This window comes from Perissodus microlepis, chromosome 14 (assembly GCF_051167445.1).
Source record: "Perissodus microlepis isolate ML-2025 ecotype Zambia chromosome 14, ASM5116744v1, whole genome shotgun sequence".
NCBI classification, from domain to species: Eukaryota; Metazoa; Chordata; class Actinopteri; order Cichliformes; family Cichlidae; genus Perissodus; species Perissodus microlepis.
In genome coordinates, this window is record NC_140474.1 from 8,539,276 (window position 1) to 8,553,195 (window position 13,920).

At 40.8% G+C, this 13,920-nt stretch overlaps 1 protein-coding gene across 5 annotated transcripts in view; it reads left to right on the top strand.

Moving 5' to 3' along the window:
• Positions 1–12,292: 12,292 nt before the first annotated feature.
• The window catches only part of LOC146373386 (cell adhesion molecule 2-like), a 144,863-nt gene continuing 143,235 nt past the window's right edge, over positions 12,293–13,920 (top strand). For 2 of the 5 annotated variants that reach the window (XM_084950477.1, XM_084950479.1), the window contains exon 1: positions 12,294–12,739. In XM_084950477.1, coding sequence (XP_084806603.1) covers positions 12,679–12,739 — 61 coding nt within the window. In that variant the 5' untranslated portion in view covers positions 12,294–12,678. Of the gene's footprint in view, positions 12,740–13,920 lie in introns of all 5 variants that reach the window. The other 3 variants (XM_084950481.1, XM_084950482.1, XM_084950480.1) reach the window with 2 other exon arrangements.

Here is a 13,920-nt window from a genome sequence, read left to right on the forward strand (position 1 = left end):
GCCTGAAACCCCTCAGTGAGATCACTGACAAGACTGGCTACCGATACTAATTAGGGAATGGAGCAATCGTCAGCCACCTCCACTACATTGATGACATCGAGCCGTATGCCAGGAGTGAACGAGATGTTAATTTGCTGATCCACAAGATTAGGATCTACAGCAACAACATCTGAATGTTATTTGGACAGGAGAAATGTAGTTGGATTGCAACAAAGCGAGGGAAAGTAGTTAGAACTGAGGGGACTGCGCTATCAGAAGGCAACGTTGCAGACATCGAGGACAGGTACAAGTACCTGGGAGTCCCTACAGGGAACCACAAAAACCTGGAAAGGCTAGAAAACCCACAGCCACCAAATACCTGAAGAGAGCAAGGCAAGTCCTGAAGAGTCAGCTGAATGGAAAGAACAAGATCTGGGGAATCAACACCTACGCCCCGCCAGTGATCATATACTCTATTGGGACAATAAGTTGGCCAAAGGAGGAGATAGAAGCCATTGACATCAAGACAAGGAAGCTTCTCATCATGGAGGGTTTCACCCCAAATCCAGCACCCTGAGACTGTACGGCAAACGAAAGGAAGGGGTCCGAGGACTAGTGAGTGTCAAAACCACTGTCCAGCATGAGACAACAATAACATCCATGAGTACATCAGGAAGATTTCCACAACAGACCCCAATATCTCAGACAACAGCAACACAAGAAAGAAGGGGAGCAAGAAGAACTATCATGGAAGGACAGCACCCTGCACGGTATGTACCTCTGGCAGATAAACAAAGTGGCTGACATTCAGAAATCCTAGCAGTGACTGGAGAAAACTGGACTGATAGACAGCACAGTGGCACTAATCATGGTGGGTCACTGTGGTTCAGGGGGTTTGGAAGCTCATCTTGTAACCAGAAGGTTGCTGGGTCGATCCCCAGCTCTGTCTGTTTTGGTCATTATGTCCTTGGGTGATGGCCAGAGGGGCCGATGGCGCGATATGGCAGCCTCGCTTCTGTCAGTCTGCCCCAGGGCAGCTGTGGCTACAACTGTAGCTTGCCTCCAGTAGTGTGTGAATGTGAGAGTGAATGAATAGTGGAACTGCAAAGTGCTTTGAGGGTCTTGAAGAGCGCTATATAAATGCAATCCATTATTATTATTATGGCAGCACAGGAACAAGCTTTGAATGCAAGATCCACAGAGGTTGGGGTCTACCACAACAGGCAAGACTGCAGGTGCAGACTTTGTAAAGATGTCCCTGAGACAATCCAGCTGTTTAAATGATAAATTCTACACACATGCATGTACTGCAACTGTATGCCACTTCATTACTAATCTCATTGTGAAATGAAAACGATCTAGAAGCAGTAGTAGATGGTCAAGATTTCTACCTGAACGGAGCAGCTTTACTGCAAAATGTTCTATTATTGTCAGTTTAAAAAAAAACCCAAATTTGTCACTGCCAGATGTCACTGTCAGATGTGCTGACAGCGTTTGTCAATCATAATGAGTATTTTTTGTGACAGCTGTCAGTCAAAAGTCAATCATGTTATTTTGCAGGTTTCAGAAAAAAAGGCTTCCCTTTTAAATCGCTACAAGAAGATCTCTATCTGATAAGAACTGCTGGAATTCTGTATGTATATTGAATTTTTGTTGTTCTGTTTTTCACGTGAAACCCTTTTGGGTTGCAGTTGTTCAAATTGCATTTTGATTACAGAGATGACAAGGTTTTGAAACATTTACCGTTACTTTTGTTTCTCTTTCTTAACAACTGAATCTATTAACGCACAATATTAAAACCATTTTTTTTCTTTATAAAGGCACATGAGGGCAATGTTACTAGTTTGTGTGTGTGTGTGTGTGTGTATGTGTGCGTGTGTGTGTGTGTGTGTGTGTGTGTGTGTGTGTGTGTGTGTGTGTGTGTGTGTGTGAGAGAGAGTCTTTGCTAACAGCCCATAATGGCGATGACATTGTTCTGCAGATGAGGTGAGAGCAGCCCATTATATGTCAGTCTGCCTTTGCCTCCTCCTCTCAATGCCCTGATAGGGCTCTTCTCAGTGCAGACCTGTTTTGGAGTAATGCCACAGATGGTGATGAGCCTGTGTAATCCCTGTAGATTTCTACGGTTTATAAACAGCAAGACAAGCAGCAGGTCCCGCCGATCTGAACAAACACTTCTAAATCAGGGGGTGTTTATCATGCCTGTTTGGGGTGGAGGTTGTAATTATTGCAAACAAGAGCAAACATGCAAAGAGAAATGGATTTCACAGATCTAATTGATTGGGGAACAGCAGTAGATTTAGCTGCTGTAACCAGCCTCCCCCCCTCTTTCCCACTGCAATATTGCATGAGACTATTAGATTTATTATAGTTTCTATCACCTGAAGTAATCCTCATTCTAAATGAGATGTATTCAAAGCGATACAGGGTGCATTTCCTAGGGCTAAATCTGAAAAAAACTTAAACACAGTTGGAAATGGCTCATTGCTATGTACCTCACAGAAAACAACAGATTTCTGGCTCATAATAGTCGAGACCATGAATCTCACCCTGCATGCACAGACAGAGAGAGTGTATCGAGATAATTGACAAATTCCTTGGTGAAATGAAATGCTGCGCATGCTGAAAGTAACATCAGTGTTTGCTTTCTGTCTGGCAAAAGAATCACAGCATTTTGATGTATTGCCTCACCCATGCACAAAAATACATTCATTTTGTCAGGTAAATTCCTTCCCAATTTCCCAGGGAACAAGGGGAACATAAAGAAATTGGTTTGATCCATGACATGTTGACATTTCATTTGGAGAAATCAATCAAAATCTACCAGCAAAAAGGGCATATTAAATGTGTCAAATGGAACTGCTGAAATCAAAAGTTTTATGTGAATGGCTTTGGAATATTCATCAGGTAAATGAGATATATCAGAGCACAGCACAAATAACAGGAAAACTTATTGAGGTTTTTTTTTTCCTTCAGTGTTACAGGCGCTAATACCCAAGGGAAATTGTTATTATCTGCACGAATAAGTTTGCTTTCTGGTGCTTTATTGTAAAAATAATACAATAATAATTGTATTAAAATTACCTATTTGAAGATCTGTTTCGAAAGACAGCCTTTGACAGCCTAAACTAAAATAAAATACAAGCTTTGTGTTTAGTATGCTTTTGTGTTTGTGGTTCACCTTGTTTTACATGTACAGCATCCAGAGAGTCATCTAAAATTAGCAGCACAGTTTGAGAAACAGCAGGTAGTGCTCCCTACTAATAGGCTCTAGAGGTGAATTAGCCATTAGCTAAAAAGGCTAATTCACCTCTAAACCAGATGTCTTTGTGAAAGTGAAAAAGTAAAATTGAAAATAGAACACAGGGAAGCATTCAGAGACAAATAACTTGACGGTGGCTTGTAGACATAGTCAGGAAAACCTGCTAAGGTTCAAACTGAACATCAGAATGGGAAAGAAAGGTCATTTAAGTGACTTTGAACTTAGTATTGTTCTTGGCGAGAGACGGGTTGGTCTGATTGTTTCAGAAACTGCTGATCTACTGGGATTTTCCACACATTTATCTCTAGGGTTTACAGAAAAAAGCCAAAAAAGAGAGAAAATATCCAGTGAACTGCAGTTCTCTGAGCCTTCTTAATGCCAGAGGTCAGAGGAGCATGGTCAGACTGCTTTGAGCTGATAGGAAGGCAATGTTATGTCAAAAAACTTATCTCTGAATGCACAGCACATCCAACCTAGAACCAGAAGGGCTGCAGCTGCAGAAGACCATACCCGGTGCCACAAAGAACAGAAAGCTAAGGATACAATTTGAACCAAAAATGAATGAGGGAAGACTGGAAAAACACTGCCTCATCTGATGGATCTCTATTTCTGCTGCCAAGAATTTGGTGTAAACACCATAAGAGCATGGTTACATCGTATTAACAGTTCAGGCTGGAGTTGGTGTAATGGTATAGGAATATTTTCCTTGGCACACTGTGCCCTTAGTACCAACTAAGCATCTTTTAAACACCACAGCCTACCTGAGCATGGTTGCTAATCAAATTCATCTCTTTATGACCACAGTGCCCATCTTCTGATGGAAACAGTGATCAGAGGATGAGTCAACTGTGCTGCCATGTGACAAAGCTTAAACTTTTTTATTTTTTATTTTACAGTAAGCTCACTATGCTCTAATGATCTCCATGGTCAAAAGATCCCAATCCTATAGAGCACCTGTCTACCATGCTGTCATGTCAATATGTACCGAAATCTCTAAAGAAATGTTCATTCTTAATTTAGACCATAAAGAACTAAGACAGTTCTGAAAGCCTGAAAGGGGTCTAAGCCAAATTGGAAGGTGTACCTAATAAAGAGTCCAGTAAGTGGCCAGTAGAAACTGAATTTTAGCTTTTTCTATTTGAAATAATAGAAATAGCTAGCAATTCTCTAGCTGTCATTGTTGTCTCCTGTGTGGATGTGGCAAGATATCTCTCACATCTGCAAATAGAGCAAAACAGCACAAAAACAAACTCTAATCACCCTGCTGTGGTCTGACAACCTGCTTGAGGAACACATCTTAAAGGTTGAACCAGCTAAAACATGAGTGCACTTTCAAACTCTGGCTGGGGGTAAAAAAATAAATAAATAAACACCAGCAGGCTGTTTTATACTGTATTAAATTGTCAGTGGGATAGTGCGCTTGACCAAAAACATCATTACACAATTTTGGCTTCTCATGGAGCATCTGAACGCATTTCCTTATGTACCATCACTTATTCATATCAGATTTTTTTTTAACTTTGATGTGAGCCAAGCTTGTAATTGCGCGTACCTCGGTCATCATGTTTCCTTGATGAAAATTTCATTTACATGTGAATTATGTATTAGCTATGCATAATGCACTGATGGAATTTCACTTTTTCTCCTCAACAAAACTCATGAAAGTTTTTTTTTTCTTAAGTATTATTTTTCCTGGTTATAACTAAAGCCACGTCTGATGCTCGCAATAAATAAATTCACGCAAAACCTTTTCCAAATACCATAACAAGATTTACAAACACCCCTGATCAGCACGATACAAAACAAGCAGACCTCTGTGAAATGTGTTGACCATAATATATTGCCTCACCCACATGCATCGCTCTGTTTAGGTTGAGATGCTTTACAGCAGTCTTTCAGTGGTTTGCAAAGAGTGTATAAGTCATTCCTTTAAAAGCCCGAGGCAGGCACTGAGATTTGACCACACTTGAGTACGCGCCAGCCGCAATCTCCAGAAGGAAGTTTGGAGTGCAGGGGGTGTGGGAACAGGTACAGTATTGTTTTCTGTGAAAGAAAGCAAGGCTGCTTATTAAATTAGACAGCGTGCAATCTTCTTTGCCAAACACACACACATTTAAGTGTAAATTAATAATTGACATGAAGAAAAAGAAATCTCTTCTTAACTGATGTTAGGCTGTAGCCCAGTTCTAAGAACCCGATAAAGAGTACTGGGGAAATTTAGTTAAAAACAGAAGGAGACGAAGAAGAAGAAGAAGAAGAAAAAAAACCCTTGACAGCAAGCAGCACTTATTACCACTGTAGGGACCATAATTTCTTTCCCCTGCATTAGGCTTCTCAGTAGTACAGTAAAAAATAACAGGAAGCTGAACCTTTTCACACTTTGTTGAAGTTTTTTCGCTCTATTAAATTACAGCTAAAAATATCAGGCTTGAAAAGTCACTCATTGAAGTAAAGTGAATAGTTTTGAGTTTTTCTTTTTTATTTGTAATTGTTAATTACAGTTATGAAAAAAAACCCTGTGTTTCTAACATTATCATACTAAAATGTCAAAAAGTCTGAACAATTCTTAATCCATTCTCTGCCCATGTTTAAGATAAAAATTGCAGTTTAAGAAGGTCAGAAAGTGTGAAACATTTCATAAACTCCATGCAGTATTTTCAAACTTAGCGTGACGTCTATTTTGCAGCTCTCCCGTACGATACGTGTGAAAGAGAGAAAAAGCGAACGACGACAGAAACAGAGAGGAAAGCGGAGAGGGAGAATATGATATCAATACTAAGATTTAGCCAGCAGGGAGAGGCTGTAGAGGCAGTAGCTGGCACGTTCAGAAGATTGGCAGCAGGGAACAGATGGTCAGAAGGAGAAAGGAAACATGACCAGGATGTGTAGTTATGCAAAGATAAGCAAAGGAGGTGCCGAGAGTGCTGATGAGCTATGAGACACTGGCATCCTAATTCTGTGCATAACACAGCTATCCAAGTATCAAAACTTTTCATGAGGTGCGAGACTGCTAAATAAGTTGTGCAGTGCTTGGAAAACTTGGTGCTCATTGTTTCTCATTTAGTGTGTAATGAATAAAAGCTGATAGACAGCAGATGTGCCACTGTCTGTTTTGCTTTATGATTGATGGAGCTGTTTGAGCTTGGATGTAATACATCAATATATCTGACAGATATAGTCATGATATTATCGTCATTTTAGGTTTATGTTATATAACGTTCACCTACTCTGATGAGTGTTATTTTCTTTCAGGTGTCATAATTATGATAACAACAGATGTACCTGAGCTTGAATCTTCAAATGCAAAAATCAAACAGCTGTATACTAATGGCGCTGCTTCCGTCAGTGAAGGGTAATAAAGGTAAACAACAGCAACACTGAGTTGCGTGTTAAGAAAACAGAGAAGGGAGCTCAAAACCTCAGTTTTAATCTTTCGCAAGTCCATAACAAAGTAATTCTGGGCCCAATAAGAAGCAAGTGAGGAAATCACCACGGGCAGCTAAATCCTGAAATCAGCCCATTTTCCATGCAGTGGTCTGTGAGAACACCAGCTGCCGTGGGCTATCGTGGACGTGAGCCCTGAAATAAAGCACTTTACTCTGCATAGGGCACCAGGTTTTGTTTGTATCGGCATGGAGGAAGAGACGGAGAGGGGAGCGTCTGCTTAAATGTGGCTCAGCACTGGTCCCACAGGGCAATGTGTGCCCTTGAAAAGATCCTTGGTTTGTAAAGTTAAAACGAAAAGAAAGTATTGATTCGGTTATTATAGCTCTACACTCTGGACCTGTGCAGTAATCATACTGTAATTACCAAGCTACTCTCCTTGCCTAAAGATGACTCTTCCATCAGTAGAAGTTTCATCAGAAAACAAGAAAACAAGGCGGTGGTCTTTTGTTTTACAATGTTTATTTATCTTTTCATTTGGAATTAATGAGGCAGTCTAACTTTCTACTCTGTGATGTGTGTAATGTGGCTTTGCATTGTGGTGCTGTTCTCGGTATCTTCCTTCAGATTAAATGGTGATGAAATATTTCACTGAATCACAAACACTTTCACAGCCAAAACTGTAATATATCAGACTACTTGAAATCTGAGGGCATGTTAAATAACGGGGCTTTCAGGGAATAACATGTAAATCTTATTACTCTTGTTTAACCTATGAAAAAACTTCAACTACCATTATACATTAAATACTGCTCAAGGTTTTGCCTCGTGCTTTGTCGGGTTTTATTTCAGCAGTGTACTTGTACAGGTTTAATAGTTTGAATGGAGAACATGGTTATCCCAGGGCCTGTTACAGCTCTCTAACTTGCTTAGATAAAACACAGAGAAAGTGATTTAAAAAAACAAAAAAAACAACATCAATCATTGTTCAAGATGCCTTATCGTGTGCATGGGTTTTGGGTTCTGATCTCGACCACCTGTGGACTATACCTGAGTATACTTGGATGACTCTAATTACAAGTGAAAATTTTATTACACAACTCAGTGGTGTTGCGCTCAAACTACAAATTAAAATTAGTGCTAATTTGATATTTGGAACCACAGCTGTGCAACATCTTAAAATCAATTCCTTGTAATGCAATCAAATCCAAAACCTATCCTTGCCACATTCAGACTTTCTATGCTATTTTTTATTTCTATCCATGAGCACCAAAGGGAAAAAAATTAACCAGTTATTTCTATATGTTATCCGGATGTGTATTGCTTGCCATGGCCGTGAAATTCTGTAACATTCTCAATTAACACGTACATCTGTCCAGGATTGTAAAGAAATCATTAATCAAATGCAATATTTTTTTTTACAGAGTGCAGCAGTCACTGCAATGTTGAGTTGCACAGCAGTCTTAACCTATGTTCAGTGATGAAAAAAACGAGTGAGACATTCTCTAAAAAAGCCCTGATGATGAAACCCTCTGCTGGATAACTTGTTTACAAAATGACTTAACCTTCTTTAAGGTTTTCTTTGCAATGCCTAGAGAGAGTGAATCATATGGAAAGCAGACAAAGACCAGCAGCCCACAAGAAAGCTTTACCTTAGTAAAGCATGACACACAAGTCCAACTGCCATATAAGATAACAAAAAAGTATATCAATTTGATGACATACTGTAATTGATTTGGATACGAGTAAAAGGAAAAGAAGAACACAAGGATGATTCATGAGTGTCGTGAAGGAAGACATGCAGAGGGCTGGTTTGACAAGGGGAGCATGCAAGGGATAGGGTGAGATGTAGGCATCCATGGGGATCCCTAATGAGAACACCTGAAAGAGGAGAGAGTATAAGAAGAAAATCAAATAATTGATTACACAAATAATTTCTTCTTCCATTTACTGGAAGAAGGTAATTGGAATAAAAATTGTAATATAACATACATTCCCAGACAGGATGTTTGAATGTGTAGCTCTAATTTTGCTGCACATACTAAAGATTTCATACAGTGCTGACTTGCATGTAGTTTGCCTGGTGCAGAAAGCACGTTGTTAGATGTAACTATTCCCAGTGTCCTATCAATAAGGCAATAAACAGATGGAATTGCCTTCTCACCAGCCATTAATAGCAAATGTTCTTACAGGAATAAGAAAAAGGCACAAAAGAACATAAAGCTTTCATTGTGGGCCATTTTTTAAGTTCGAGCCAGAGAGAACAGCTGTTATTTCCCTGAGGTGCATTGATAGGGTAAAAATATGTATGTGTCTGCTGCACTGGATTATGAAATTTGATATCCAAAACTTCAGCACGAATTTTAAATATTTATCAGGATTCTGTTCTGCAGTTATATTTTTTTTCTAGTGACAAAAGCACTTACATGGTCTCTGCCCTAATCCTGGATTCAGTACTTCATCATTTAGATAAAGCATTCAGGCTTTATGACTTCTGTCATTCATATCCTCACTGAAATTGATTGTGTATACTGCATCTGGATTGGTTGCTTTTCAGTCAGTGAGATCAGTGTTATCAGTGGCAGGTTCATGCAAACACTGTAATTCATCTTGGCCTAAACTTTTTTCTCCCTGGTTTTAATATCTCTTGTGGACTTTGCAGTCTTGAACATTAAACAACACAAAAGGGGGAAAAAGTGTGTTGTGTCTTAACAGGTACTTGGAATTCTCAAGTGTAAGCTGGTGACCTTGTTAAATCTGACGGTACAAACACAATGGGGCATTTTAAATGGTACAAATCAAAGAATGCTATGCAATATAATGCCCGGGAGATAAATACAAAGGGGAACATGCTCCTCTGCGTTACAGATCTGTGTCAGCACCGTGTGCTTTTCTGCTGAACTCACATGGTCAATAAATCCTTGCCGTTGAAAAGGTGCATGAGTAGAATTCTACTCTCAAGGATCTAATGAAATGACGAGGAACTGACCTTCAGGACTCACGGGATTGATTCTTTACCACCATCCTCATGGTAATTGTATAGGTCTGCTCTGAATTATAAGTGAGTTGTACAGAGAATGTATGTCACACAAGAGCACTCAGTCCTTCAAGGTTTACAGTTCAGAAAGGCATCAGTGATTCCCCAGGGATTAGAGATGTGAATGGCTCTAAGTTAAAAGGCTAAAGGCATCAGCATACAAAACAAAATGAGAGCACAAAGAACCCCCCCCCCCCCCCCCCCCCCATTTTAGCTATTCAGAATGAAAACTTACAATAACTACAATAAGCTGGAAAACACTGTTTAACTTCTGGTTTGCAATGAAAATGAGTGATCCAAATGACTGATTAGAGAATGAACGGTGGAGCTTCCTGTATTATTTCCAGTGATTCATACTGCAAAAGGAAAAGCAATTGGTTTAAAATTGGGGGCTATGCCACATCTTTCTCAGGTGGTACAGCCAGGTCAGCAATTTGATTTGAAGTGGGAGTGGCGTAGAAGAGCACTGTGCAAAATTGAACCAAATTCGCCCAGCAGCATGTTAAACCATGTGTAAAATCCTCGCCGTCAGCTTAGAAAACGATCCCTGGCTGGAGCTGCCGTTTCCTCACACCTCTGTCTTTAGGGATGGTCACACTCATTTCTCTGCACCTCTCGTAGGGAACCTTTGAAGGAAGAGGGATGTCCGGGTGCCCATTAACCTCCCTCGTGCCTGCGCCCTGACTCCCGACATGCACCCAGACACCAGGTCACAACCTCTGCGAAAGCAAATGCATTTTCACACAACATGGGCAGGTGTTTCTGTTGTTACCACACGGTGCTCTTTAAGCTGTAAAACTTTTTTCAAGTGATAATATGTGTCGCAGTGGCAGTTATTTCGAGTCCTCTGGTATTGACAACAGAGCTTGTTTGGCTGCTCATAAAGCTTTTATGGCTCTAGGGTAGCTGTTTAGAACTGTCTAAAATTGTTAAATTAGCTCTGCTAGCTGTGGGCATATTTTCATTAGAGATGGCACGATACCACTTTTTTATGTCCGATACCGATACCGATATTATAAATTTGGATATCTGCCGATACCGATATGAATCCGATATAGTGTGTTTTTTAATCAATAAAACGTTTTTTAATATCTTGCTGCATTTTGTATAAGTTCATACTCAAGTTTAAATAAATAACAACACTAAAGCTATTCTGTTATGCCTGTATGTAAAAAATACACTGCGCCCAAAATATTTCATAGTTCAGCAAAACCGATCAGTCTAATAAACTTAAACCTACTCCATCCTCCCTATTCTGGTATTTTAAAGAGTACTTAGCAGAAATATTAAGCAACCTAACTAATAGGGTTGCAAACTCCCAGCAAAAGAAAATAGGGAACCACCCTCCACCTCATGATGCTTAATCGATGTAATCAAATTTAATTTGATGCAGGGGAAAAATGCACAGAAATAAATTTTTTTTCAAGAATAATTAAATAGATTCAACATCTTTCTTCAACAGAATTGCAGACTGCACAGATGGTATCTTCCCAAAGGAAAAAGTACTAAAGCTTACTAGGGTATATTAGACTTAATAGTTACTATATACAGTAATGGACTTCTATATATTTTACATCAGATTAAAACTTTGGGTGTAAGAGTCAGATAATTATTTATTAAAAGCTAGACATTTTAAATGAGAATAAGAAAGAAAAGTATGTCTTTGTGCCCCCTTTTCCCTGTTAATGCCCTATCGGCCCCCCTGGCTAAACTTTGCTAGATCCGCCCCTGCACAGTTACCAGCCGTCAGCTACGTAAAAAAGGATCCTGGTGTAGAAAGTAATATTAAATAAATTCTAACAACAGCATATCAAGGTTAAACGTGCTGCTGTTGTTCAGCCGCTGGTTTCCTCTTTCTGGCGCGAAGTGGGCCAAAAACAAAGAAGAGAGACGGACTCCCGACAGAAAAGCCGATCAGCTGATCATTGATCAGTTTCACGATTGAAGTAGCAGCAGGAGAGAGAGAGAGAGGCAGTGCTCCATATATCGGTTGTTAAGCTTAACATGGGAATGCTTTACAAACATTCAGAGATGAACTTACACACTTGCTTTACTTCTCTCTGGGACAACTTCCTCGGAGATGAAATGCTGGTTTGGTGGCCAGGCTACAAACACACACAGCTGCTCTATCACGTGATGCATACTGCTGCTACGTGCTACGGTTATGAGCCGAGTTACGCCGTGTAGCAAGTTTTGTGAGGTGCTTTTTTTGATATTTAATGGATCGGATTACATTTTTTATTTCTCGCCGATATCCGATCCAGTAATTTGGGTCAGTATCGGACCGATACCGATACGTAATATCGGATCGGTCCATCTCTAATTTTCATGCATTAAATCTCTGGCGTGGTGGTTTTTGCACTTTTTCAGTTCAGTCTACTGACACTAAACAGAGAGCAAGGATCCTCCACTTTAGAGCATTATGGAGGCTCGGTGATGGCCAGGACTGGTTCCTTATATTTTTCCCGTATGCGTAAACTATAATCATATTCCTGCAGAGGCCTATTGTTCTGCTTTGGTGTTTAGAAAATGATGAGATTAACAAAAAAACAAAAAACTTGTCACATGACTATCGAGGTCCCTTCTAGAAACTGATGTATCAAAGTAACTGTGCTCCACGGCGTAATTGTTTCGACAGTGTACCGGAGATCAGAACTATTTCTAGGTGTTCTCCATTGGTGAAGCGTCTTCATTAGTCAAAAAGCGTGGGCGGGACTCTTGCTCTCTGCAGCGAGTCAAAGAGAAAGGCAATAAAGGGAGGCAGGATCTGCACTTTGCCGACGAGCATCTCTGCCGTCCTGCTTCACTACAGTGATCACTGCCCCCTGATCTGCGAAAAATACACAGGGACTCCTCAGAAAAAGGCAAGAGTTCATCAATGTAACTCCGGTCAGTCAGAAACTGCGCCGTTCACCTGGATAAGTCCACCTTGACGAGAGAAGAGATAAAGACAGAATAAAAAGAGTCAAACGCGAGTGGAGTGTTGACGTAGAATTGCGAAGGAAAAGAGAAGAATATGATTGTCAAGCAGTACTTGATGTTCATCCTTTACAGCCTCTGTGCAAGCGTCTTTAAAGGTGAGCACTGGATGTTGCTGTGTAGACGGGCGTGGTGTGCGGGGAGGTGGTGGGTGCGTGAAGTGTAAAGATCATATGTGATCATGTCACACGTGAGTGCAAGTATTCGGTGAGGGGAGAGTTGATTTTCCTATAAAACGATGTGTTTGCGCAGCAGTTTTAGGCGCAGGACGAGCTGTCGTTGTTCACTGTCAGAGCCGAGTGTGCTGGAATGCCTGGAAGTTGAATTGTGCGGCGCAATGAGAAGCAGAATGCGGCTGCACAAGTTTTTGCATCGGCGACAACTTATATATTGCACTCCCTCCGGGATTAAGTGACAGATAAAACACCGTGCTGCGGATGAGTCGATTATTGTCGCGCATGGTTGCTTGGTTCATCCGTTTAGGCTATGCCCGCTGAAACTGACAGAGCAAGACCAAAAAAGAGAAAAAAGAAAGAAGAATGTTACAGTAACCGGTGGCGTGTGTCTTCTTTCCTGTGAGTCCGGTGTCATTGAGCGGATCACGATAAAGTCACGCCATCGCGTTTGTTTGGGCATTTTGAATCATTCCACACATGACTTTAAATGACTGAATTCACAAAGGTGATAACAAGTCTTCGATGTGGCAAAGACTACATTTCCGTTAAGCGTTGAATGTAGCTCTGTTAAATGTAGCTAGAACAGTGCCTTGCGTGTGTGCTTGTGTGTGTGTGTGTTTTAGGAGGGATTCTTTGGGAGCCACAAGCCATGTAGTTACTCATTCAGAGTTGGGCGGCTGGGGACGCAGGTAAGGTTGCATGCACGACGCTTCTCTGCAGCCAGGGATCGTCGTCGCCTCATGACGAGTCCCCAACTCCCCACAGACTGTCCCGCTCTTGGACATGCTTGCGCAGCCACCGCCCTATAGGCGACCAGTGCGCATAACGCCTACCGGAAGGGGTGGCGGTGGTGGGGGGTGCTGTCAAGGGGCTTCATATGAGAAACTACCATATCTAAGCAGTTATATCCCCGTCTTCCCCAGTTTAATAACGTGTTGTCCCACATGACATTGATGACATTGTCAGTGCTGATTCAGTACACTGTGCTGATAATAACAACGAGAATGACCTATGATCATCCTCATCACATTAACTCGGCCTGTGGTTTAATTTCCATAAGTCTGAGGCTGACTTCCTTTATTGAGCAACTCCATGAATGATGC